This window comes from Chiloscyllium plagiosum, unplaced genomic scaffold, assembly GCF_037043375.1.
Source record: "Chiloscyllium plagiosum isolate Xiang-an unplaced genomic scaffold, Cpla_swu_hap1 HiC_scaffold_43, whole genome shotgun sequence".
NCBI classification, from domain to species: Eukaryota; Metazoa; Chordata; class Chondrichthyes; order Orectolobiformes; family Hemiscylliidae; genus Chiloscyllium; species Chiloscyllium plagiosum.
This window is the reverse complement of record NW_028270181.1, coordinates 915,915-939,684: the sequence shown is the minus strand read 5'-3', so window position 1 is coordinate 939,684 and position 23,770 is coordinate 915,915. Positions and strand designations below refer to the sequence as shown.

The following is a 23,770-nucleotide window of genomic DNA, read 5'->3' as shown; positions in this document are numbered from 1 at the left end:
AGAATAATTAGCTAACTACTATTTACAATTCCTTCCTCTAACCTTTTACCTTCCCTTCTATAATACTGAAGAAGGGCTTATGCCCGAAACGCGATTTTCCTGTTCCCTGGATGCTGCCTGACCTGCTGCGCTTTTCCAGCAACACATTTTCAGCTTCTATAATACTAGTCTGATAAAACCCCTGATTAAGATTTACAAAACCAGGCAGCTTTCGTTCTTTTATTCGGATCTTCCTGTGTCTTCTTTTCTTCTTCTTAGGAATTTCTGTGGCACAGGTTGCTGATTGAAAAGGTACTTTTAAGAGAGCTATTTTCAGGCAGTCTGTTTACATACTGGGCTTGGCAGTTCTCCTCTCAACTGTTCAATTTTCTCCGGTTTTAAACACCCAAAGCATCGGATTGTGTCATTGGCTTTTAAGATTGTCAACATACCAAATTCAAACTGGATTGGAGTTTGATAATTTATTAAATTGATTGGCCGAATTCAAATTTGTTTTTTGTCACGAGGCAATGAGCTAATCGAGTTGTTTGAGCAAATGTTACATTGTTACCTTATCGAGAACACTTGGTGCTGTGTCCGGTAGTTCTGCTGCTTTTAACTCTTTTAAAGTACACCCACATATTCATAACAATATGTTTATGCACATTTGTGGTTGTGTGTTTCTCCATGGATGCATTTTCATCACTGAGTGCCTCATTCTCCGGAATGTCACTATGCTTTGGTGTTCTGTCCATAGTCACAGTTCCGATGAGCGAATACAGTTGCTCAGACAAAATCCCTCACTCACTGCAACTCCTTTTCATTACCCATATCCGAGGAGATGTAAAACCATTGATTAACTGATGCAACAAAAAGCTGGGCATGCTGAACTCAACTTCAAATTAGTCACTTGAGGCATCAATAAAATATCACCCATCACACACGGGAATTAACCAAATGTATCAGCAACGGAAAGGAAACTTGGATCAGAATTGTGCGCTTTTGTTCCTTCATCATAAATATCTGATATCCCAATCTGCTAATGAGTTGAAAAACAGTGTAACAAAGATAATAAAGGCATGAATTTATATGCAGAGAGTGTTTGATGGGGACAGTCTAGAGTAAACAAAACTTTACTTTTAGTCTATTTTTAGTTAAAGTGTAGAGAGAGCTTTATTCTGTATCTAACCCTGTGATATCCCTGTCCTGAGAGTGCTTAATGGGGACAATGTAGAGACCTTTACTTATACTTAAGAAAAATAGACAGAGCTGAATCACAGATTGCCATCTATTCAGTATGATGAGAGGGGGTGGTGTGAAATTGTTCAAATATAAAATAAAGCTGAATGGAGCAGGCTCTTAGAATAGGGCTCTGGGAGATGAAACCCTGAGGTAAGTGAAAAGTGAGGTTTTCAACTACCCTGATTCAAAAAATGAGACAATGAGACAAGAAGACTTAGATCAAAGTCAGAACAACTCTAGCACAATGATCCAAGTGGGAGCAGGCAGTTGATAGAGTGGGTGCAGGGAGGAGCAGAGTCCATTCCTGCTCACATCTTGCAGTGTTTCTTGTGCACAGACACATTGAAGATCGCTACTTTAGTTCCAGAGTCACTGACTGTTCTGGACAAACAGCCAGTCCCCAGAAGAAAAGGAGTCAAATTTCACTTTGTTGGGGAAAGTGAGGAAAGAGCAGAAATCATCATCTCAAGTTTCAGACACCTCAAAGTGGGATAGTAGCCAATTAGAACGGTGACAGAATGGACCATAGAGACCAGACACCGAGGTGGGGGGGGGGGGGGGGGTGACCAGACACCGTGAGGGTGTAAGACCGGACACTGTGGTGGGGGGAGCGTACCAGACATCGAAAAGGGGACCAGATGCAGAGAGAAAGATCAGACGTGGAAAGACTGAGAATACCAGCAGAGCAAATGAAGTGCAGACACAAATAGAGACTAGACAAAAGTACAGATTGAAACATAACAGTTCAAGATAAAACATACAGAAACCAAAGCTTTGAGACAGACAGAAATGCAACCGGCATACATAAAGATATAGAATAACAAGAGTGAGTCCATACCCATGAATTCTATTCCCAGATGTTCTGCTGCATTGAGGATTTTGACAATCAGAGAGAGAGAGAGAGAAAGAAAGAAAGAAAGAATATCGTTAAGCAGTTTGATACTCTTTATGCGATTTGACTGCTGTTTGAGAATTCTGTATGGATTCAGTGACAGAACAGCCTACCCACAGATTCAGCTCAGAATCCTGACAGTGTCAGGTAAAGAATCAACAAATAGTCCGGGGAGTTACATTATTTTGCATTAAATTGTAGCAGATAAGCGCTAAATTTAGAAAATGCTTGATCTGTTTGTGTGATTTGGGTGTTCAGTTCTGGTGCAGCTTTACCAGATTGTGAGACTGAGCTGTATCTCAGTGAGTTCATCCTTGGATCAGCAAAAGGTAATTTAGCAATCTGAACCTGTTCCACCAATCACTGCCACTCAAACTTTGAATACATACAGCAGTAAAATCAAAGTTAATTTACCAATGACCATCTCAGAGGAAATGGCCCATAAAGCTTGCCTGACCTCTGTGACATGGCATACCCTGTTTCCCAGGTAACATTCTCAATCTCCTGAAAAGTAGGTTCACACTGCAGTGACAGTGAGCAGACAGATCCAATCAGCTCACAACCCACAGCAGCAACATGAAAACCACTGACTTTACATGTGACATCACTATGATTGGATTAAGAAGTTAGCAGAACAATTGGAAACAAATTTTGGGACTTTTTTTAATCATTAGGAAGCAATCTTATAAATATCAGACGGGCCTTTCATGGTCAATGAGAATTCTTAGTCATAACTCAGAAGTGAGGACCCCATTTCAAACCAAACCAGACCTCAATGAATAAAATGTAAATTTTTATTGTTGAAACAGTGAATATTGTCATCATATTAAAATGTTACTGGAAAGGTATATAGCAGCTCAGCCTATAGGGAGTCGAGCAGCTCAGCCTATAGGGAGTCTAGCAACTCAGCCTATAGGCAGTCTAGCAGCTCAGCCCATAGAGAGTCTAGCAGCTCAGCCTATAGGGAGTTTAGCAGCTCAGCCTATAGGGAGTCTAGCAGCTCAGCCTATAGGGACTCTAGCAGCTCAGCCCATAGAGAGTCTAGCAGCTCAGCCTACAGAGAATCTAGCAGCTCAGCCCACAGAGAGTCGAGCAGCTCAGCCTATAGGGAGTCTAGCAGCTCAGCCCATAGAGAGTCTAGCAGCTCAGCCTATAGGGAGTCTAGCAGCTCAGCCTATAGGGAGTCTAGCAGCTCAGCCTATAGGGAGTCTAGCAGCTCAGCCTATAGGGAGTCTAGCAGCTCAGCCTATAGAGAGTCTAGCAGCTCAGCTTATAGGGAGTCTAGCAGCTCAGCCTACAGACAGTATAGCAGCTCAGCCCATAGAGAGTCTAGTAGCTCAGCCTATACGGAGTCTAGCAGCTTAGCCTACAGAGAGTCTAGAAGCTCAGCCAATAGAGAGTCTAGCAGCTCAGCCGATAGAGAGTCTAGCAGCTCAGCCTATAGGGAGTCTAGGAGCTCAGCCCATAGAGGGTCTAGCAGCTCAGCCTATAGGGAGTCTAGCAGCTCAGCCTATAGGGAGTCTAGCAGCTCAGCCTATAGGGAGTCTAGCAGTTCAGCCTATAGGGAGTCTAGCAGCTCAGCCTATAGAGAGTCTAGCAGCTCAGCCTACAGACAGTATAGCAGCTCAGCCCATAGAGAGTCTAGTAGCTCAGCCTATACGGAGTCTAGCAGCTTAGCCTACAGAGAGTCTAGCAGCTCAGCCAATAGGGGGTCTAGCAGCTCAGCCCATAGAGAGTCTAGCAGCTCAGCCTATTGGGAGTTTAGCAGCTCAGCCTATAGAGAGTCTAGCAGCTCAGCCCATAGAGAGTCTAGCAGCTCAGCCCACAGAGGTCTAGCAGCTCAGCCTATAGGGAGTCGATCAGCTCAGCCTATAGAGAGTGTAGCAGCTCAGCCCATAGAGAGTCTAGCAACTCAGCCCATAGGGAGTCTAGCAGCTCAGCCCATAGGGAGTCGAGCAGCTCAGCCAATAGGGAGTCGATCAGCTCAGCCTATAGAGAGTCTAGCAGCTCTGCCCATAGAGAGTCTAGCAGCTCAGCCTATAGAGAGTCTAGCAGCTCAGCCTACAGACAGTATAGCAGCTCAGCCCATAGAGAGTCTAGTAGCTCAGCCTATACGGAGTCTAGCAGCTTAGCCTACAGAGAGTCTAGCAGCTCAGCCAATAGGGGGTCTAGCAGCTCAGCCCATAGAGAGTCTAGCAGCTCAGCCTATTGGGAGTTTAGCAGCTCAGCCTATTGGGAGTTTAGCAGCTCAGCCTATAGAGAGTCTAGCAGCTCAGCCCATAGAGAGTCTAGCAGCTCAGCCCACAGAGGTCTAGCAGCTCAGCCTATAGGGAGTCGATCAGCTCAGCCTATAGAGAGTGTAGCAGCTCAGCCCATAGAGAGTCTAGCAACTCAGCCCATAGGGAGTCTAGCAGCTCAGCCCATAGGGAGTCGAGCAGCTCAGCCAATAGGGAGTCGATCAGCTCAGCCCATAGAGAGTCTAGCAGCTCTGCCCATAGAGAGTCTAGCAGCTCAGCCTATAGAGAGTCTAGCAGCTCAGCCCATAGGGAGTCTAGCAGCTCAGCCCATAGGGAGTCTAGCAGCTCAGCCCATAGGGAGTCCAGCAGCTCAGCATTCAGAGGGTCTAGCAGCTCAACCTATAGGGAGTCTAGCAGCTCAGCCTATAGTGATCTAGCAGCTCAGCTATAGGGAGTCTAGCAGCTCAGCCTATAGAGAGTCTAGCAGCTCAGCCCATAGGGAGTCTAGCAGCTCAGCCCATAGGGAGTCCAGCAGCTCAGCCCATAGGGAGTCCAGCAGCTCAGCATTCAGAGGGTCTAGCAGCTCAACCTATAGGATGTCTAGCAGCTCAGCCTACAGAGAGTCTAGCAGCTCAGCCTACAGAGAGTCTAGCAGCTCAGCCTATAGGGAGTCTAGCAGCTCAGCCTATAGGGAGTCTAGCAGCTCAGCCTATAGAGAGTCTAGTAGGTCAGCCTATAGGGAGTCTAGTAGGTCAGCCTACAGAGAGTCTAGCAGCTCAGCCTACAGAGAGTCTAGCAGCTCAGCCTACAGGGAGTCTAGCAGCTCAGCCTACAGGGAGTCTAGCAGCTCAGCCTACAGGGAGTCTAGCAGCTCAGCCTACAGGGAGTCTAGCAGCTCAGCCTACAGGGAGTCTAGCAGCTCAGCCTACAGGGAGTCTAGCAGCTCAGCCTAAAGGGAGTCTAGCATCTCAGCCTATAGAGAGTCTAGCAGCTCAGCCCATAGAGCGTTTAGGAGCTCAGCCTATAGAGAGTTTAGCAGCTCAGCCTACAGAGGAGTCTGGCAGGTCAGCTCATAGAGAGTCTAGCAGCTCAGCCTACAGGGAGTCTAGCAGCTCAGCCTACAGGGAGTCTAGCAGCTCAGCCTACAGGGAGTCTAGCAGCTCAGCCTAAAGGGAGTCTAGCATCTCAGCCTATAGAGAGTCTAGCAGCTCAGCCCATAGAGAGTCTAGCAGCTCAGCCCATAGAGAGTCTAGCAGCTCAGCCAATAGGGAGTCGATCAGCTCAGCCTATAGAGAGTCTAGCAGCTCTGCCCATAGAGAGTCTAGCAGCTCTGCCCATAGAGAGTCTAGCAGCTCAGCCTATAGAGAGTCTAGCAGCTCAGCCTATAGAGAGTCTAGTAGGTCAGCCTATAGAGAGTCTAGTAGGTCAGCCTATAGAGAGTCTAGCAGCTCAGCCTACAGAGAGTCTAGCAGCTCAGCCTACAGAGAGTCTAGCAGCTCAGCCTATAGGGAGTCTAGCAGCTCAGCCTATAGAGAGTCTAGCAGCTCAGCCTATAGAGAGTCTAGTAGGTCAGCCTATAGGGAGTCTAGTAGGTCAGCCTACAGAGAGTCTAGCAGCTCAGCCTACAGAGAGTCTAGCAGCTCAGCCTACAGGGAGTCTAGCAGCTCAGCCTACAGGGAGTCTAGCAGCTCAGCCTACAGGGAGTCTAGCAGCTCAGCCTACAGGGAGTCTAGCAGCTCAGCCTATAGAGAGTCTAGTAGGTCAGCCTATAGGGAGTCTAGTAGGTCAGCCTATAAGGGGTCTAGCAGCTCAGCCTACAGAGAGTCTAGCAGCTCAGCCTACAGAGAGTCTAGGTTGAAACTTTATTGCTGGAACAGCACAGCAGGTCAGGCAGCATCCAGGGAACAGGAGATTCGACGTTTCGGGCACAGGCCCTTCTTCAGGAATGAGCAGAGAGTGTTCAGCAGGAGAAGATAACAGGTAGGGAGGAGGGACTTGGAGGAGGGGAGTTGGAAATGTGATAGGTGGAAAGAGGTCAAGGTGAGGGTGATAGGTCGGAGTAGGGTGGAGGCGGAGAGGTCAAGAAGAAGACTGCAGGTCAGGAAGGCGGTGCTGGGCTGGAAGGATCCGGCTGAGACAAGGTGGGGGGAGGGGGGATGAAGAAACTGGTGAAGTCCAAGTTCATCCCCTGCGGTTGGAGGGTTCCCAGTCGGAAGATAAGACGCTCCTCCTCCGACCGTCGGGTTGGAGCCTCATCTTCACCATGGACATCCAGTCCCTGTACACCTCCATCCCCCATCACGAAGGACTCAAAGCACTCCGCTTCTTCCTTTCCCGCCGTACCACCCAGTACCCTTCCACCGACACCCTCCTTCGACTGACCGAACTGGTCCTCACCCTGAACAACTTTTCTTTCCAATCCTCCCACTTTCTCCAAACAAAAGGAGTAGCCATGGGCACCCGCATGGGCCCCAGCTATGCCTGCCTCTTCGTAGGGTATGTGGAACAATCCATCTTCCGCAACTACACTGGCCCCACCCCCCATCTTTTCCTTCGCTACATTGATGACTGTATCGGCGCTACCTCGTGCTCCCACGAGGAGGTTGAACAGTTTATCCACTACACCAACACCTTCCACCCCGACCTCAAATTCACCTGGACAGTCTCGGACTCCTCCCTCCCCTTCCTAGACCTTTCTGTTTCTATCTCAGGCGACCGAATCAACACGGACATCTACTACAAACCAACCGACTCCCACAGCTACCTGGACTACACCTCCTCCCATCCTGCCCCCTGTAAAAACGCCATCCCATTCTCCCAATTCCTTCGACTCCGCCGCATCCGCTCCCAGGAGGACCAGTTCAAAATACGTACAACACAGATGGCCTCCTTCTTCAAGGACCGCAATTTCCCCCCCGACGTGGTCGACGGTGCCCTCCACCGCATCTCTTCCACTTCCCGCTCCTCCGCCCTTGAGCCCCGCCCCTCCAACCGCCACCAGGACAGAACCCCACTGGTCCTCACCTACCACCCCACCAATCTCCATGTACAGCGCATCATCCGCCGTCACTTCCGCCACCTCCAAACAGACCCCAGCACCAAGGATATATTTCCCTCCCCTCCCCTATCAGCTTTCCGTAGAGACCACTCCCTCCGCGACTCCCTTGTCAGATCCACACTCCCCACCGACCCAACCTCCACTCCCGGCACCTTCCCTTGCAACCGCAGGAGGTGCAACACTTGCGCCCACACCTCCCCCCTCACTTCTCTCCAAGGCCCCAAAGGAAACTTCCATATCCGCCACAGATTCACCTGCACCTCCACCCACATCATCTACTGCATCCGCTGCAGCCGGTGTGGCCTCCTCTATATTGGGGAGACAGGCCGCCTACTTGCGGAGCGATTCAGGGAGCACCTCTGGGCCACCCGGACGAACCAACCCAACCAACCTGTGGCACAGCATTTCAACTCCCCCTCCCACTCCACCGAGGATATGCAGGTCATTGGACTCATCCACCGCCAAACCACAACAACCCGACGGTCGGAGGAGGAGCGTCTTATCTTCCGACTGGGAACCCTCCAACCGCAGGGGATGAACTTGGACTTCACCAGTTTCTTCATCCCCCCTCCCTCCACCTTGTCTCAGCCGGATCCTTCCAGCCCGGCACCGCCTTCCTGACCTGCAGTCTTCTTCTTGACCTCTCCGCCTCCACCCTACTCCGACCTATCACCCTCACCTTGACCTCTTTCCACCTATCACATTTCCAACGCCCCTCCTCCAAGTCCCTGCTCCCTACCTTTTATCTTCTCCTGCTGAACACTCTCTGCTCATTCCTGAAGAAGGGCCTGTGCCCGAAACGTCGAATCTCCTGTTCCCTGGATGCTGCCTGACCTGCTGTGCTGTTCCAGCAATAAAGTTTCAACTTTGATCTCCAGCATCTGCAGACCTCACTTTCTCCTACAGAGAGTCTAGCAGCTCAGCCTATAGGGAGTCTAGCAGCTCAGCCTATAGGGAGTCTAGCAGCTCAGCCTATGCAGCAGTCAAGTACCTCAGCCTATCTAATGTATAGAATGTTCCAGAAGCCACTGTCAGTGTCAGTGAAGCTGATCATTTCACCAGCATTCCCACCAAAACACATCTTCCGAACCACTTAGTGACTCCCCTCTATCAATATCCTGCAACAGTAAATTGGTGAAGGAGACTTTCACTAGCCTCCAATCTGTTGAGAATTATCCCCATTACTGAGACGGGAGGTCTGTGTTCAAGTCTCAACTGTTCCATTGGTGAGTCACACCACATCCAGACAGGGTGATAAGAAAATATCAGGAAAGTCTCTGAATATTCAGCACATCTCCAGACGTATCTCTGCTGGGCAGCTTTTAGCAGGTGTAGGGCTGTGACAAAGGCTGACTCAGTCTGTCGGCCAGTTCTAGCTTGTGTAAAGTTAGAGGATTTTTCAAAATTGGCTTAGCTGCAGAAATCATAATTCGGCACAATAACAGTGACTGGTGATGTGACAGCACAGACTCGCAGACTAGACACAATACGAAGGAAAGGGAAAACAAATTTCAGAAGGTGAAACCCTCTCAGCTGAGCTAAACAACAAACTACTTTGTAACTGAAAGGGCATCACTCAAGACGTGCCATAGCAAACAAGACTAAGGGTCAAATGTTGGGAAATGAGACCAGTGTAGATAAGAGCTTATTGACAAACATGGACATAATGGGCCAAAGGGTCACCAGCAACTGCCTGCACTCACTGACATTGACATTGGGTTTACGGAGTGGAGACCAGGATAAAGGGGGGAGGAGTTCCTCACTTCAAAATGGGGCTGGTAGTTTGCAAATGGTTTGCAGAAAAGTTCAATATTAAATAATAAAATACAGGGAAAGAATCTTGTTAAAATATGTCATTAACACATGCAGTGACAATGTAGTGTAGACGTTCAGCTGAGGTTTAGCTAATGGAACAAAATCCTTCCCTGTTCTGAAAGAATAAGAGCCTAAAGGTGACAATCAGAATAAACTGAAATCTACCACTCTCCGAAAGTCACCTCATCACTGCCTTTACTCTCCCATCACTCTCCCTTTAAAATACACCCAGCTTCCAGCCTGAACGCAGACATTGCTGAATCCTAATGGAACCCAGCCCAAAGGAGTTTTCAGAGATGACATACAGAAATAAGGTTCCACTGGGGGTGGGGAATACGGGGATAAGGTTCCACTGGGGGTGGGGAATAGAGGGATAAGGTTCCACTGGGGGTGGGGAATACGGGGATAAGGTTCCACTGGGGGTGGGGAATAGAGGGATAAGGTTCCACTGGGGGTGGGGAATACGGGGATAAGGTTCCACTGGGGGTGGGGAATACGGGGATAGGATTCTACTGGGGGTGGGGAATACGGGGATAAGGTTCCACTGGGGGTGGGGAATACGGGGATAAGGTTCCACTGGGGGTGGGGAATACGGGGATAAGGTTCTACTGGGGGTGGGGAATACGGGGATAAGGTTCCACTGGGGGTGGGGAATACGGGGATAAGATTCCACTGGGGGTGGGGAATACGGGGATAAGGTTCCACTGGGGGTGGGGAATACGGGGATAAGATTCCACTGGGGGTGGGGAATACGGGGATAAGATTCCACTGGGGGTGGGGAATACGGGGATAAGGTTCCACTGGGGGTGGGGAATATGGGGATAAGGTTCCACTGGGGGGTGGGGAATACGGGGATAAGGTTTCACTGGGGGTGGGGAATACAGGGATAAGATTCCACTGGGGGTGGGGAATACGGGGATAAGGTTCCATTGGGGGGTGGGGAATACGGGGATAAGGTTCCACTGGGGGTGGGGAATACGGGGATAAGGTTCCACTGGGGGTGGGGAATACGGGGATAAGGTTCCACTGGGGGTGGGGAATAGAGGGATAAGATTCCACTGGGGATGGGGAATAGAGGGATAAGGTTCCACTGGGGGTGGGGAATACGGGGATAAGGTTCCACTGGGGGTGGGGAATAGAGGGATAAGATTCCACTGGGGGGTGGGGAATACGGGGATAAGGTTCCACTGGGGGTGGGGAATACGGGGATAAGATTCCACTGGGGGTGGGGAATACGGGGATAAGATTCCACTGGGGGTGGGGAATACGGGGATAAGGTTCCACTGGGGGTGGGGAATACGGGGATAAGATTCCACTGGGGGTGGGGAATAGAGGGATAAGGTTCCACTGGGAGTGGGGAATACAGGGATAGGGTTCCACTGGGGGTGGGGAATAGAGGGATAGGGTTCCACTGGGGACAATAGACAGTGAAGAAAGAGGCCTCTTGTGGCACAGTGATAGTAGTATCCCTATCCCTGGGTTCAAGTCCCACCTACTCCCGAGCTGTACAATAACCTCTCTGAAAAGGCTGAATAGTACCAGGTTATAGCTCAACAGGTTTATTTGGAAGCATTAGCTTTCGGAGCGCTGCTCCTTCACCAGGTGGAAATATCTAGACAGTGAAGATTCCAGTGGGTGAGCAAGTTGGAGACTATTTTAGAACTAATGAAGGATCCACAGACCCTCACAGAACCAGTCTGACTAGATTCAAATCCAAAATATTCATTAATTTCCTAATTCAAAAAATAATGGCACACTCCCCAGAAAATTAAATTATTACAGCTTTCGTTTGACATACAAACCGACTGAAATTTAGGCCGTTAAATGTTTTACAACTAACACCAATCAGTAACAGCCCAATTTCACTGTTTGATGTAAAACAAGTCATTGCAAATTAACAGCAGGTTTTACAAATCTGCCTTTAATTAACACAATCAGTTGCAAATGGCAGAGATGTGAAACATCCAGTTGACTGACTTCAGTCCGTTTATACCGTCACAGCCTCACCATCATCCCTCATTGTCAGCACAATACCTGAGGAGAGAATCTTATCAGTATGTCACTGACTGGACCAACTGCAGAAAAATCACTTGGCAGAGTATGGGGGGAGTGACGGAGGGAGTGGAAGTCTCATGAGTAGTGTGGAGTAATTTTGGTTCTGCAGTTTATATAACAGTCCACATTTCACAAATGAATGGATTGATTACAATAACAAGTCCCAGCGTCCTGACTAAACAAGGCAAGGCCACCAGGAGAGGGGGGAGTGGGAAGGAGTGAGTGGGAAGTGGGGGGACTGGAAAGGGTGTGGGGAGGGGGAGAGGAAAATGGGGGGTTGGGGGGGGGGAGGAGGAGGTGAAGGGGTGGTGGAGGGGGAAGGGATTAGTTTTAGGTGAGGGTGTGTGGATGTTCATGGGAAGGGCTGCCATCACTATTGGAACAGTCAGTCACCAACTGGTTGAGCAACAGGATACAGAATAGTAGTTTCTCGAAATGGGGAATGGTGACCAGTGGTGTTCCACAGGGGTCAGTGCTGGGGCCACTGTTGTTTGTAATATACACAAATGATCTGGAAGAGGGCACTGTTGGTATGATCAGCAAGTTTGCAGATGACACAAAGATTGGTGGAGTAGCAGAAAGCATAAGAGACTGTCAAAGAATACAGGAGAACATAGATAGATTGGAGAGTTGGGCAGAGAAGTGGCAGAAGGAGTTCAATCCGGGCAAATGTGAGGTGATGCATTTTGGGAAGTCTAATTCTAGAGTGAATTATACAGTAAACGGAAGAGCCTTGGGAAAAGTTGATGAGCAGAGAGATCTGGGAGTTCAGGTCCATTGTACCCTGAAGGTGGCTGCACAGGTGTAGAGTGGTCAAGAAGGCATATGACATGCTTGCCTTCATTGGACAGGGTATTGAGTCTAAGAGCTGGCAAGTCATATTAAAGTTGTACAAGACATTGGTTCGGCCGCATTTAGAATATTGTGTACAGTTCTGGTCGCCACATTACCAAAAGGATGTGGACGCTTTGGAGAGGGTGCAGAGAAGGTTTACGAGGATGTTGCCTGGTATGGAAGGTGCGAGCAATGAGGAGAGGTTGAATAGGTTAGGTTTATTTTCATTAGAAAAAAGGAGATTGAGGGGGAACCTGATTGAGGTTTACAAACACATGAAGGGTATAGACAGGGTAGATAGAGATAAGCTTTTTCCCAGGGTGAGGGATGAGGGATTCAATAATGAGAGGTCACGTGTTCAGGTGAGAGGAGTTTAAGGGAGGTACACATGGAAAGTACTTTACACAGAGGGTGGTAGGTGCCTGGAATGCGTTGCCAGCAGAGGTTGTAGAGGCAGGCATGGGAGATTCATTTAAGATGCATCTGGACAGATGCATGAGTAGGTGGGGAGCAGAGGGATACAGATGCTTAGGAATTGGGTGACAGGTTTAGACAGTGGATTTGGATCAGTTCAGGCTTGGAGGGCTGAAGGGTCTGTTCCTGGGCTGTAAATTTTCTTGTGTGGGATTGGAAATGTGGGATTGAGTCTGTGAGGGATTGGGTCTGTGAGGGTTTGGGAATGTGAAGGATTGGGAACATGTAAGACATCACCCCATGAGTAAAGTTCAGAACTTTTGGTCAGTGAAGACGGAAACAGGAACAGCAAGTAATGGGAACAGAATAAACACGGAGTTCTGGAGAAACTCAGCATCTGTGGAGGAAGAAACAGAGTTATTGTTTTGAGTACATTTTTGATTCTTCTCTCCAGTAGTTTATTATTTCAGATTTCCAGCATCCACACTATTTAGCTTTTATTCCACCCTTATAATCCGAGGTCACCACTAAAACTGTTGTATCCCATCAAGGGGAGCTATTACCTCTATTTCACAAAATATTATTTATTCAAGAGGGCTATTCTCTGAGAGGAAAGATTGGCACGGTGAACCCAGACTGAATGGCAGAGTTTTAAAGTGGATAGAGTAACTGGGGCATGTCTATTGAACTTTGACAGTGTCAGGTTATATTGGGAGACAGTTCTTAAAATGGAAGTTTGAGTGTTATAAATAGAAAATGTAATAGAGACCGGGGAACATAAATTCGAGATTTGGGGTAAAAAATGCAGCGAGAAGTTTTTCTTTTCACATGAGCCTGAAAGAGTTGACCCTTGCTGCCTCTAAGGGCGGTGGAGGTAGAAAAGATCAATGTTTTCACAAATAAATTGGACAGGAACATGAAGGAAAGAAACTTGCAGGGCTACAGGGAAATGCACAGGAACTGAACTCACTGAATTGCTCTACAGAGAGCTGGCTAGACTTGATATGCAGAATGGCCTCTGGTATTATGATGACTGTACAATTCCACAGGGAGTTACCAGAGTAATTTGGTTTCTTTGTACCTAATTATCCACTCCATTTCCACAGAATGTGGAGGGAAATGACACTGTGTCTTGTCTAGGACCCAACCAACAGCATGAAAACAATCCATTGACTGTCCAAATATGTACAGACACAAATGATGATTTGGGATTTTGGGACTTTTGCCCCCATTCTGCAACCCCACAGCAAAGGCTTATATCACTATGGCAACAGCTGACATTACCCCCTCAGAATGAACAAAACATTGAACGTACTTGGATCTGATAAAATTGAATCAGTTTTCGGTAAATACTGATCACAGCGAACACCTTGGTAACCCTCTTTGCACCTATAATAAAGGGGAGACAGAAGGTTAATTCGATAAATGACCAAAGCTCAGCTCTTAACAAACACAAAACAAGATTCTTTCAGACTTGAGTTTGTCAAAAAGCAACATTGATTATTCATGGTTGGAGCAAAATAGTCTCACAATGGGGTTTTGCAAAACTTGACCCACACGAACAGATTGAAAGAGGTTTTCATTCCCCGGATATTTTCTCAGCCTTTACGTACAGGATCACCAATGGTTTCCCTGCTTCAGCAATGAGACCTTCCTCATACCAATCTCCAAAGACTCGGAGAGTTTCAGTTTCCTCCGAGCTGCCTGGGAAGGTGGCACCCAGAGGCTGGTGAGAAGTAAATATTCGAATCCACCAACTGGCAACACAGGGAGAGCATTCTGGAGTCATTTCCCTTCTTAACAGTAAGCACACGATGGATCATGTGACATATTCTTCAGCAATAATTTACACCGTGCAATGGATTCTAAGCAATCTCCAGCAAACAGGACTCAGGTGAAATGATGGCAGGTTTAAAAAGGAGGGAGAACCCCTTATCATCATTTACAGAGAACAGGATTAATTGGGTACAGACAGCATGGATTTGATGAACCTGATTGAATTGTTGAAGGAGTAGCAGCAGATTGATCAGGGTAATGAGGTTTTATTTATTTACTCGTGGGCAAGGGGGCATCGCTGGCTGGGTGAACATTTATTGCCCCTCCCTAGCTGCCCTTGAGAAGGTGATGGTAAGTTGTCTTCTTGATTTGCTGCAGACTGTGTGCTGTAGGTTAATCCATAATGCTGTTAGGGAGGGAATTCCAGTGACACGGAAGGAATGGCGATATATTTCCAAGGCGGGACGGTGAGAAGCTTGGAGGGGAACTTGGAGGGGGTGGTGTTCCCATGTATCTACTGCCCCTGTCCTTCTAGATGGAAATGGTCATGGGTTTGGAAGGTGCTGTCTGAGGATCTCTGGTGAATTTCTGTATTGCATCTTGTAGATGGTACACACTGCTGCTAATGAGCATCAGTGGTGGAGGGAGGGGGTGTTTGTGGATGTGATGCCAAAGAAAGGGCTACTCAAGTTCAAGTTTGATGTGGTTGACCTGGATTTCAACAAGGTTCTGGATAAGGGCCCAGGTGGCAGACTGTTCAGGAAAAGGACGGCCTGTGAGATGCAAATGGAAGTGACAATTTGGGTCAAAGTATCCCGGTGACAGAAAGCAAACAATGTGGTTGATGTGTTTCACTGTGAGTCTCTCCAAGGCTCTTCCCATTAATGGCTCCTATCAAGGATGCAAATGAGGAAGGAATTTGTAGATGGAATGGAAGTAGTCTGTGTGGGCCATGAGGAAGATAGCAATGGACTGGCACAGTGTGGTCAAAGAAATTCAGTCCTGCAAAGTGGGAGGTGCTGTATTTGGGGGACGGGGAGGTGTAAACAAGCCAGAAGAATTAGACACTGCTGAAAATGTGTTGCTGGAAAAGCGCAGCAGGTCAGGCAGCATCCAAGGAGCAGGAGAATCGACGTTTCGGGCATGAGCCCTTTTCCAGCAACACATTTTTCAGCTCTGATCTCCAGCATCTGCAGTCCTCACTTTCTCCTTGAAGAATTAGACAATAATGGGTCAGATTCTGATGGGGCAGAGGAATAGAGGGAGCTTGCAATTTCAACCCCCAGATCCCAGAAAGGGAACAGGGGCAGCTTGATACAGTGGTTAAGGTGGCAAACAGGCAATTTGACACTGAGAAGGTGGTAATGAGGTGCCTCCCTGAATTGCTGTAATTCATCAGAGAAACCATACAAGGATTTGCAGGAATGGAGACCAGTATGGGATGATTAGACTGCCTGGGGTATATGTTTCATGGATAGAGGATGCTGAGAGAAAGTTGGATGGAGATGGATAATAGAGGGTGATATGGAGGAGATAGGATTGGTCTATTTACCTTCCACAGAAAAATAATATCTGGGAATCATTGAGGGGAGTAAGAAGGATATTTAATTAACCCAAGGGGGATAAGGGAGTAAGGATCCCATTTTCTGGAACAGCTCATGCACAGGCCCCACACTTCCTACAGGGCTGTAATCCTGTCTGTGATTCTACAGAGGTCTGGCTCCTCCTCTACATACAGACCCTTTTCTGCTCCACACACGGGCACTTTACCCAGGCTCCCTTGAGCCTTGTTCCTGCTACGGCACCTTCATGCCCATTCCCCACCCACTGCCCAGTGGGGCCATACCTACTCTCCCAACAGGGACTCTCATACTCTCCTGTGGGGCCTCGCCTGTTCTCCCATTGGGCCACACCCACTCTCCCTCTGGGACCTTGCATTATCTCCATCAGAGAGCCCGATCAGTCCCCCACCCACATACTGACCTCCAACTCCTTCATCACCCCTCACCACATCAGCCAGAAGTGTCAAGTGGATGATCCATCTCAGCCTCTCCTTCAGTTCCCCAGCATCACAGACACCATTCTTCAGCCATGTTACTTTGGACATGAAGAATTGGACATTGCAGAAGCTATGAGCTTCTGGTTAATTATACCATTCCAGCAACAATTCTGATGACGATACCGCTCCCCTAGTGAAGCTGTTCCAGTACAGTTACAACACTGGCATCTACTCGACACTGTGGACAATTGCCCAGGTACGTCCTGGACACAAAACGCAGAACAATTCCAACCTGGCCAGTTACCAGTCCATGGGTCTACTCTCGATCGTCAGTGAAATGATGGAAGGTGTCAGCAACAGTGCTATCAAGCAGCACCTGCTCAGCGTTACACATGCTTTTCCCAGAGTTATCACAAAAGTATTTTTTGATCAAAATAGGCAAAATTTCTCTTGTTTCCCAAATTCTTCACATTTTCTGATATTTTTTATAGGAGGCACAGACAAATAAAAACTCTCTGTCCTATTGGCTAAAAAACAAAAGTTTGTAGCAACTCGTGGGAGCAGACAGATAGTTTTCTTCAGCTTCAGCTATTTTTACTGGAGAGAGCTATTACCTCCCATTATACAATCCCAAAGAATTCTGCCTGTATCGCCCACTCTCACAAGTTGCTCAGCTTTCTCCGAGACAGACAGTTGTGATCAAGCTGATGACCTTTGGTATCCACACACAGTCACAATTCCAAAATCCAATCATCAGCCTGGTGAATCTCATATTATGTGCACACTCTAAAGTCTTTTCTTTGTAAATTCCCCTCTTGCTTGAAGAAAGCAGCAACGTAGATATGACTTACAATGAGTTTCAGTCGCTTACATTTTTAAACTGTAGAGTATCTGTCTATAAGGCTTGATCTTAAAACAGTAACTTCTCTATTTCAGTCCACAGTAAATAAAACTAAAATGAAAAAGATGTAGTTTTTACACTTAGCAAAGACCTGCTGACTGACATCCAGTTTGGATTCCCCAGGACCACTCAGCTCCTGACCACATTACCACCTTGGCTCAAACATGGACAAAAGAGCTGAATTCCAGAGGGGAGGGGAGAGGGACAGCCCTTGACGTCAAGGCAGCGTTTGACCGAGTGTGGCATCACGGAGCCCGAGTGAAACTGGATTCAATGGGAATAAGAGGACAAACTCTCCTCTGGTTACATATCTGGCACATAGGGAGATGGTTGTGGTTGTTGGAGATCTGTCATCTCCAATCCAGCACATCTGTGCAGGAGTTCCTCAGGGTAATGTCCCTGGGCCCAACCATCTTCAGCTGTTTCATCAACGACCTTCCCTACATCATAAGGTCAGAAGTGGGGATGTTCACTGATGATTGCACAGTGTTCAGCACCATTCGCAACTCCTCAGGTACTGAAGCAATTCATGCACAAATGCAGAAAGACCTGGACAATATCCAGGCTTGGACAGAAAAATGACAAGTAACTTCATGCCACACAAATGCCAGCCTGTTCAGCCTCCGACGCTCCAGGGAAAATAGCCCCAACCTGTTCAGCCTCCGACGCTCCAGGGAAAGCAGTCCCAGCCTGTTCAGCCTCCGACGCTCCAGGGAAAACAGTCCCAGCCTGTTCAACCTCTGATGCTCCAGGGAAAACAGCCCCAGCCTGTTCAGCCTCCGACGCTCCAGGGAAAACAGCCCCAGCCTGTTCAGCCTCTCTGTGTAGCTTAGATCCTCCAACCCTGTCAACATCCTTATAAATCTCTTCTGAACCCTTTCAAGTTTCACAACGTCTTTCCGATAGGAAGGAGACCAGAACTGCATGCAATATTCCAACAGTGGCCTAACCAATGTCCTATACAGCTGCATCATGACCTCCCCACTCCTGTACTCAATACTCTGACCAATAAAGGAAATCATACCAAACACCTTCTTCACTATCCTATCTACCTGTGACTCCACTTTCAAGGAGCTGTGAACCGGCACTCCAAAGTCTCTTTGTTCAGCAACACTCCCCAGGACCTTACCATGAAGTGTATAAGTCCTGCTAAGATTTGCTTTCCCAAAATGCAGCACCTCGCATTTATCTGAATTAAACTCCATCTGCCACTTCTCAGCCCATTGGCCCATCTGCTCTAGATTCTGTTGTAATTTGAGGTAACCCTCTTCGCTGTCCACTACACCTCCAATTTTGGTGTAATCTGCAAACTTACTAACTGTACCTCTTATGCAATTTATCAACAATGTTATGAAGGTGTGGATGCCCTGTACCTTTACAAGAGTTGAAAAGTTAGCAAGGCCTGCCTGACACAGCACAAAGTGTTCTGAACAAGCTAACAATGCAACATTTGGTTGAAACAGCTATCAGTAGCTGGGTTGCCACAAGACAAAAACAAATTCAAATCTGGCCAATCAGTTTAAGTTATGCCCCAAGATACTAAAAACTAATCAAGTTTGAATTTATTATTTTGATAACATTAAAAACCAACAAAATGATCTGATGCTTTGGGGTACAAAAACGGACATTTTTGAACAGTTGAGAGAGAACTGCCAAAACAGCAACACATGTAGACCGCTAACTCAAGAGCTCTCTAAGAGGTACCTATCTGTGGAGAGTCTGTGCCACAGAACATCAAAACCGACCTGGAGGGAATCTACAGAGGAAAATCTACAGAGGAAACTCGGTAAAGTTGACTGCTTTTGAAATGTGATTTTTTTTTGTAAATCTTAATTGGGATTTTTTATCAGAGTAGTATTGTAGAGTGGGAGGTAAAAGATAGGTATAAGAGAAAGGAGTTGTAAACAGTTGCTAGTTGGACTTAAAGAATAAAGTTGTTAATTTTTGCTTTAAACCGTGACCTCTGGGATAGTCCTTTGCCTCTTGAGTTTAACAGATTACAGCACGGGTGAATCTTTTCTGTGTTGCTGGTTTAAATTAGCAGAGGGGTTTAGCCCATGTCATAACAACAAGGTGACAGTTTCACTTCTACCCTGTGCTTTTAGTGAAGGTTGTGTCAGATTAAATCTATCAGCTGAAAGCACAGACACACAATCCCATCCCATTTGTTGGGCGGCACGGTGGCACAGTGGTTAGCACTGCTGCCTCATAGCGCCAGAGACCCGGGTTCAATTCTCGCCTCTGGCAACTGACTGTGTGGAGTTTGCACGTTCTCCCCGTGTCTGCGTGGGTTTCCTCCGGGTGCTCCGGTTTCCTCCCACAGTCACAAAGATGTGCAGGTCAGGTGAATTGGCCATGCTAAATTGCCTGTAGTGTTAGGTAAGGGGTAAATGTAGGGGTATGGGTGGGTTGCGCTTCAGCGGGTCGGTGTGGACTTGTTGGGCCGAAGGGCCTGTTTCCACACTGTAAGTAATCTAATCTAATCAGCTACTTGTTCACATTTGTATCTGTGTTTCACTTTGTTCTATGTGGATTGTGAAATGTCTTTTGTCAGTTAGAGATCTCGCTCAGGATACAGCTCCAGCTCACATTAACAAAGGAATAGAGCAGGAAGCTGGGTGACTTGTGATAGGGAGTAAGCAACTGGGGAAGGGACCTTCCCAGCTGTACTGGGTGAGAACAAATAGACAGTCACAAGGAGTTAAAATCAACAAGTAGCTGTTCAAGAAGGCAGCTCCTCCGATGGCTCAAGGTGCAATAAATGCTGGGCCCAGTCAGTGACACCACATTCCCTGAGTGATTGAAAATAAAAGTGTTGTTGATTTTTAACTGCCCTCTGGGCAATTAGCGACAGGCAATAAACGCTGGCCTAGCCAGTAACACTCACATCCCTTGAACTAATAAAGAAAATAAATTTGGTGTAAGGTAGGAATTTTGAAAATTAACAGGAAGTGTTTAAGACTATGTGAAGAAATGATCAGGGTGTCATGGCAGTTTGGAATGGTTGTGAAACCAGAGGGTCCTGGGAAAGAAGGAGGTCAATGTGAAAGTGAGATCCATCTCAGGTGATGGGCCATGTTTGTTCCAAACTGGCAGGAAAAGAAACAATATTTTTATTCCCATCCCTAACTCCTCAGATGGTTTCAGCACAGGAGAGGGTCTTCTGCTCCTTTTGTCCATGTGTGGATCGACAAAGCTCTAACTACAGTAATTCCATTTTCCAGCTCTTGGTCCATAGCCCTGGAGGATACTGCAGAGATGGAAATGTGTTGCTGGAAAAGCGCAGCAGGTCAGGCAGCATCTAGGGAACAGGAGAATCGACGTTTCGGGCATTAGCCCTTCTTCAGGATACTGCAGAGCAAATGAATTTAAATATTTTTTAAGAATAACTCAACCATCCTTTCAGGTCGCAAATTCCAGAGTCTCACAACCCTCTGGTTCAAAACCTTTCACCTCTTAGCCTTCTGCCTTTTAACTTAAATCTATTCCCCGCTTATTGACCCCTCAACTTGTGAAAACACTGACAAATACTTTCCTATCCACACTACATTTGCCCCTCAGAACACTGAGTTGGGAGGTCATATTGCAGCTGTAAAGGACACTGGTGAGCCACTTTTGGAATATAGTGTTCAATTCTAATCGCCCTTCTACAGGAAGGATGCTGTGAAACTTGAGAGGGTACAGAAACATTTATGAGGATGCTGCTGGAAAGGGAGGGTTTCAGTTATGGGGAAAGGCTGAATAGGCTGGTCTTTCTTCCCTGTCTGATTCTGAGGGGTGACCTTATAGAGGTTATAAAATCATAAGGGGCATGGATAGGATAAATAGACAAAGTCTTTTTCCCTGGGGTGGGGGAGTCCAAAACGTGAACATATAGAATTAAGGTGAGAGGGGAAAGATTTAAAAGGGACATCAATGGTAACATTTTCTTGCATGTATAGAACGTGTATGGAATGAGCTGCCAGAGAAAGTGGAGGCTGGTACAATTGCAACATTTAAAAGGCATTTGGATGGGTAGGTGAATAGGAAGGGTTTGGAGGGATGTGGGCCGGGTGCTGGCAAATGGGACTGGGTCAGATTAGGATTCTGATTGATGCAGATGAGTTGGACCGAGGGGTCTGTTTCTGTGCTGAAGGAATCTATGACTCTATCACAAACTATTCAATCCCTATCGTACTAACCAAACTGAGCTTTGTACTTTCACAGCTGACAGTCAGAGACAACTCTGCCACCTGCAGGAACCTTTTTGCAATTTCTTGTGCCATTTATGATTTGTTGAACAAAATCTGGTGTTTCCTTCAGCTCTATCACTTACTAATGCCACAACAATCTCTGTTTCAACAAGAGTCACTAATCTGTTGTTATGATCCACTTTAGAAATGTGTTAATTGTCAAGTCCCGCTGTTGCTGAGGTCACCACAAAAGTTAATGATTTAATTAAAATACACAAAGCCCCTTATCTCCCTGTCTGATGGAACCAGGTTAACAGAAGACAATGACCAGTTAAATGACACCTGGGGAAACACAGTTCAATAGCACCAGTCCACAATATTTGATGAATGTTCCTTTTGCTTCCCAAGTCCTTCTATTCTCTGAACACCTTTCTCCAGGTTCTCTCAATTCTTTGCAGGAAGCAGAGAGTGATTGGTACATCAATTATAAAATCTCTTAGATTACTGATTAAAGACAAAACTTTACACCAACCACTGATTTCTTCAGGCTTCAGGGAGTGTTATTGCAGAGAGATGGAGTAACAGAACCTGCTGCTCCAGCAGTCTGAAGGCTACTCCCCTTCAATTTTAAACCCCCAACTTTTTACTTGTTCAGACTCCAATCAGACTGCTGTCATCAGGCTGATGATCTTTGGCATCCACAACTTGTCACAACTGCACAAACCAATCAGCGATCTGTTTCTGGCCGAATCTTACTCTGCACACACATGTTCCCTGGTGCCATGATGTGTAATTTCTTCTCCACCACTGCTTGTGAAGCAGCTGGGTAAACACAACTCCCACGGAGCTCCAGTGACTCGTTCCTTATAAAAGTTCAGCCATTTCTTCCACAATCCTTACTTTGGAATTACCCAGTCTAAAAGGTGTGACTGCCCTCTGGCGCAGTGTCCAGGCAACTTTCCCTCTCCCTGATGTGACATCATGTCTGCAGCTTGGATTCTGTCACCTTGACTCTGATTTGAAGTTCCTCAAGCACATTGCCCATCCTGCCACCACTGTTGCAAATTATTTAAGTTATAATGAATTACTCTTAAGCATGATAATCACAACTGAGGCTCCAGTAGAAAACTGAGGGAGTGCTGTATTGCCAGGCTTGCAGTCTTTGGGATGAAGCATTCGACCAAGGTCCCAGCTGCTCTCAAAAACGGGTACAAGATTCCGTGGCAGTTTGATTGGAGCAAGAGCAAATGTGCCCTGCCCATTATTTATTCCTCAATCAATAACAAAGAAACACATTATTGGCCATTATTTGTTACATATCTGTTTTTGGGATCTTGCTGTGCACGAACTGGCCTATTTTGCAACAGTGACTACAATTCAAAGGCATTTCTTTGGCTCTGAAACACTTTGCAATGTTAGTGGTTTTGAGAAACACAACACAAATCTTCCTTTTAGGATTAAAAGATTAACCTCTCAGATCAGACTCTTCCCAATCCCTGCAATTGAAAGAAATAGGTGAAGAAACTGCAGAAACGCAATCAATACCTTTCAAAGTCATTACTGCTTACATTTGCTAATATCTCTCTGTAGCCAGGAGAGGGAAATGTGGAGAGACATTGTCAGTTTAATATCGGCTATGGAAGAGATTCCCGGAATCTCTCACTGGGGACAGAGTGACTGAGCATTTGAACAAATCAGAGTCGATCAGAAAGTGCCAGAGTGACTTGGTTAGTAGTTGATCGTGTCTTTCAGGACGTCATTCAGACTGGAGAGGAGCATCTATCAGAAATGGTATTGATCTGGAGTTTTTGAGAAAGCATTTGGTAGGATTTCACATTCCAATACTAATCACTGGTTATCTATAACAAGGGCATAAAAATTTAAATGTAACCTTGTGAATGGATCAGCAATTAGTTTGGAGCTAGGTATCTGATTGGTGGGATGTGACAAGTGCTGTCCCCAAAGACTCTCTTTTTGAACTTCAGCTTTCTGATTAATGACTGGGATGGACGAACAGAGAGATATAAAAGCATCAGCTTTCAAAATTGCTAAACTCAATGGGCAGGAACTGAAAGGCTGATGGAATGTTGGAGTTTATCTTAAAGGGGTCACAATAAAACAGGGTCTACATTATGTTGCAGCTATAGAGTTCTCTGGCCAGATCCCTCGTGAATTCAGTTGTAGGCACTGCACTATTGGAAGGGATTTCAGAGTCATGCCAACCTTGAGAGTGTATTCTACTGTGAACTTTCAAACAATACTTTGAAAAGGTAGACATAATCACACTGAAAATAATCGCCATAAATCAGGTGACCTTTGGCAATTGGACTATGGATAGAATCAAATTGTAGGTTATTGGTGAAATACGGATATTCCAGGCATCTGTTGAATTCACA

General features: G+C 46.7%; 1 protein-coding gene across 3 annotated transcripts in view; it reads right to left on the bottom strand.

The window, feature by feature from the left end:
* Nucleotides 1–23,770, bottom strand: part of LOC122541733 (pro-neuregulin-3, membrane-bound isoform-like) — a 674,483-nt gene that overhangs the window by 21,804 nt on the left and 628,909 nt on the right. The window contains exons 3-4 of one of the 3 annotated variants that reach the window (XM_087982359.1): nt 13,842–13,915; nt 2,060–2,083 (exon numbers count right to left, since the gene is read on the bottom strand). In XM_087982359.1, the coding sequence (XP_087838485.1) occupies nt 2,060–2,083; nt 13,842–13,915 (98 nt within the window). Of the gene's footprint in view, nt 1–2,059; nt 2,087–13,841; nt 13,916–23,770 lie in introns of all 3 variants that reach the window. The other 2 variants (XM_087982358.1, XM_087982360.1) reach the window with 2 other exon arrangements.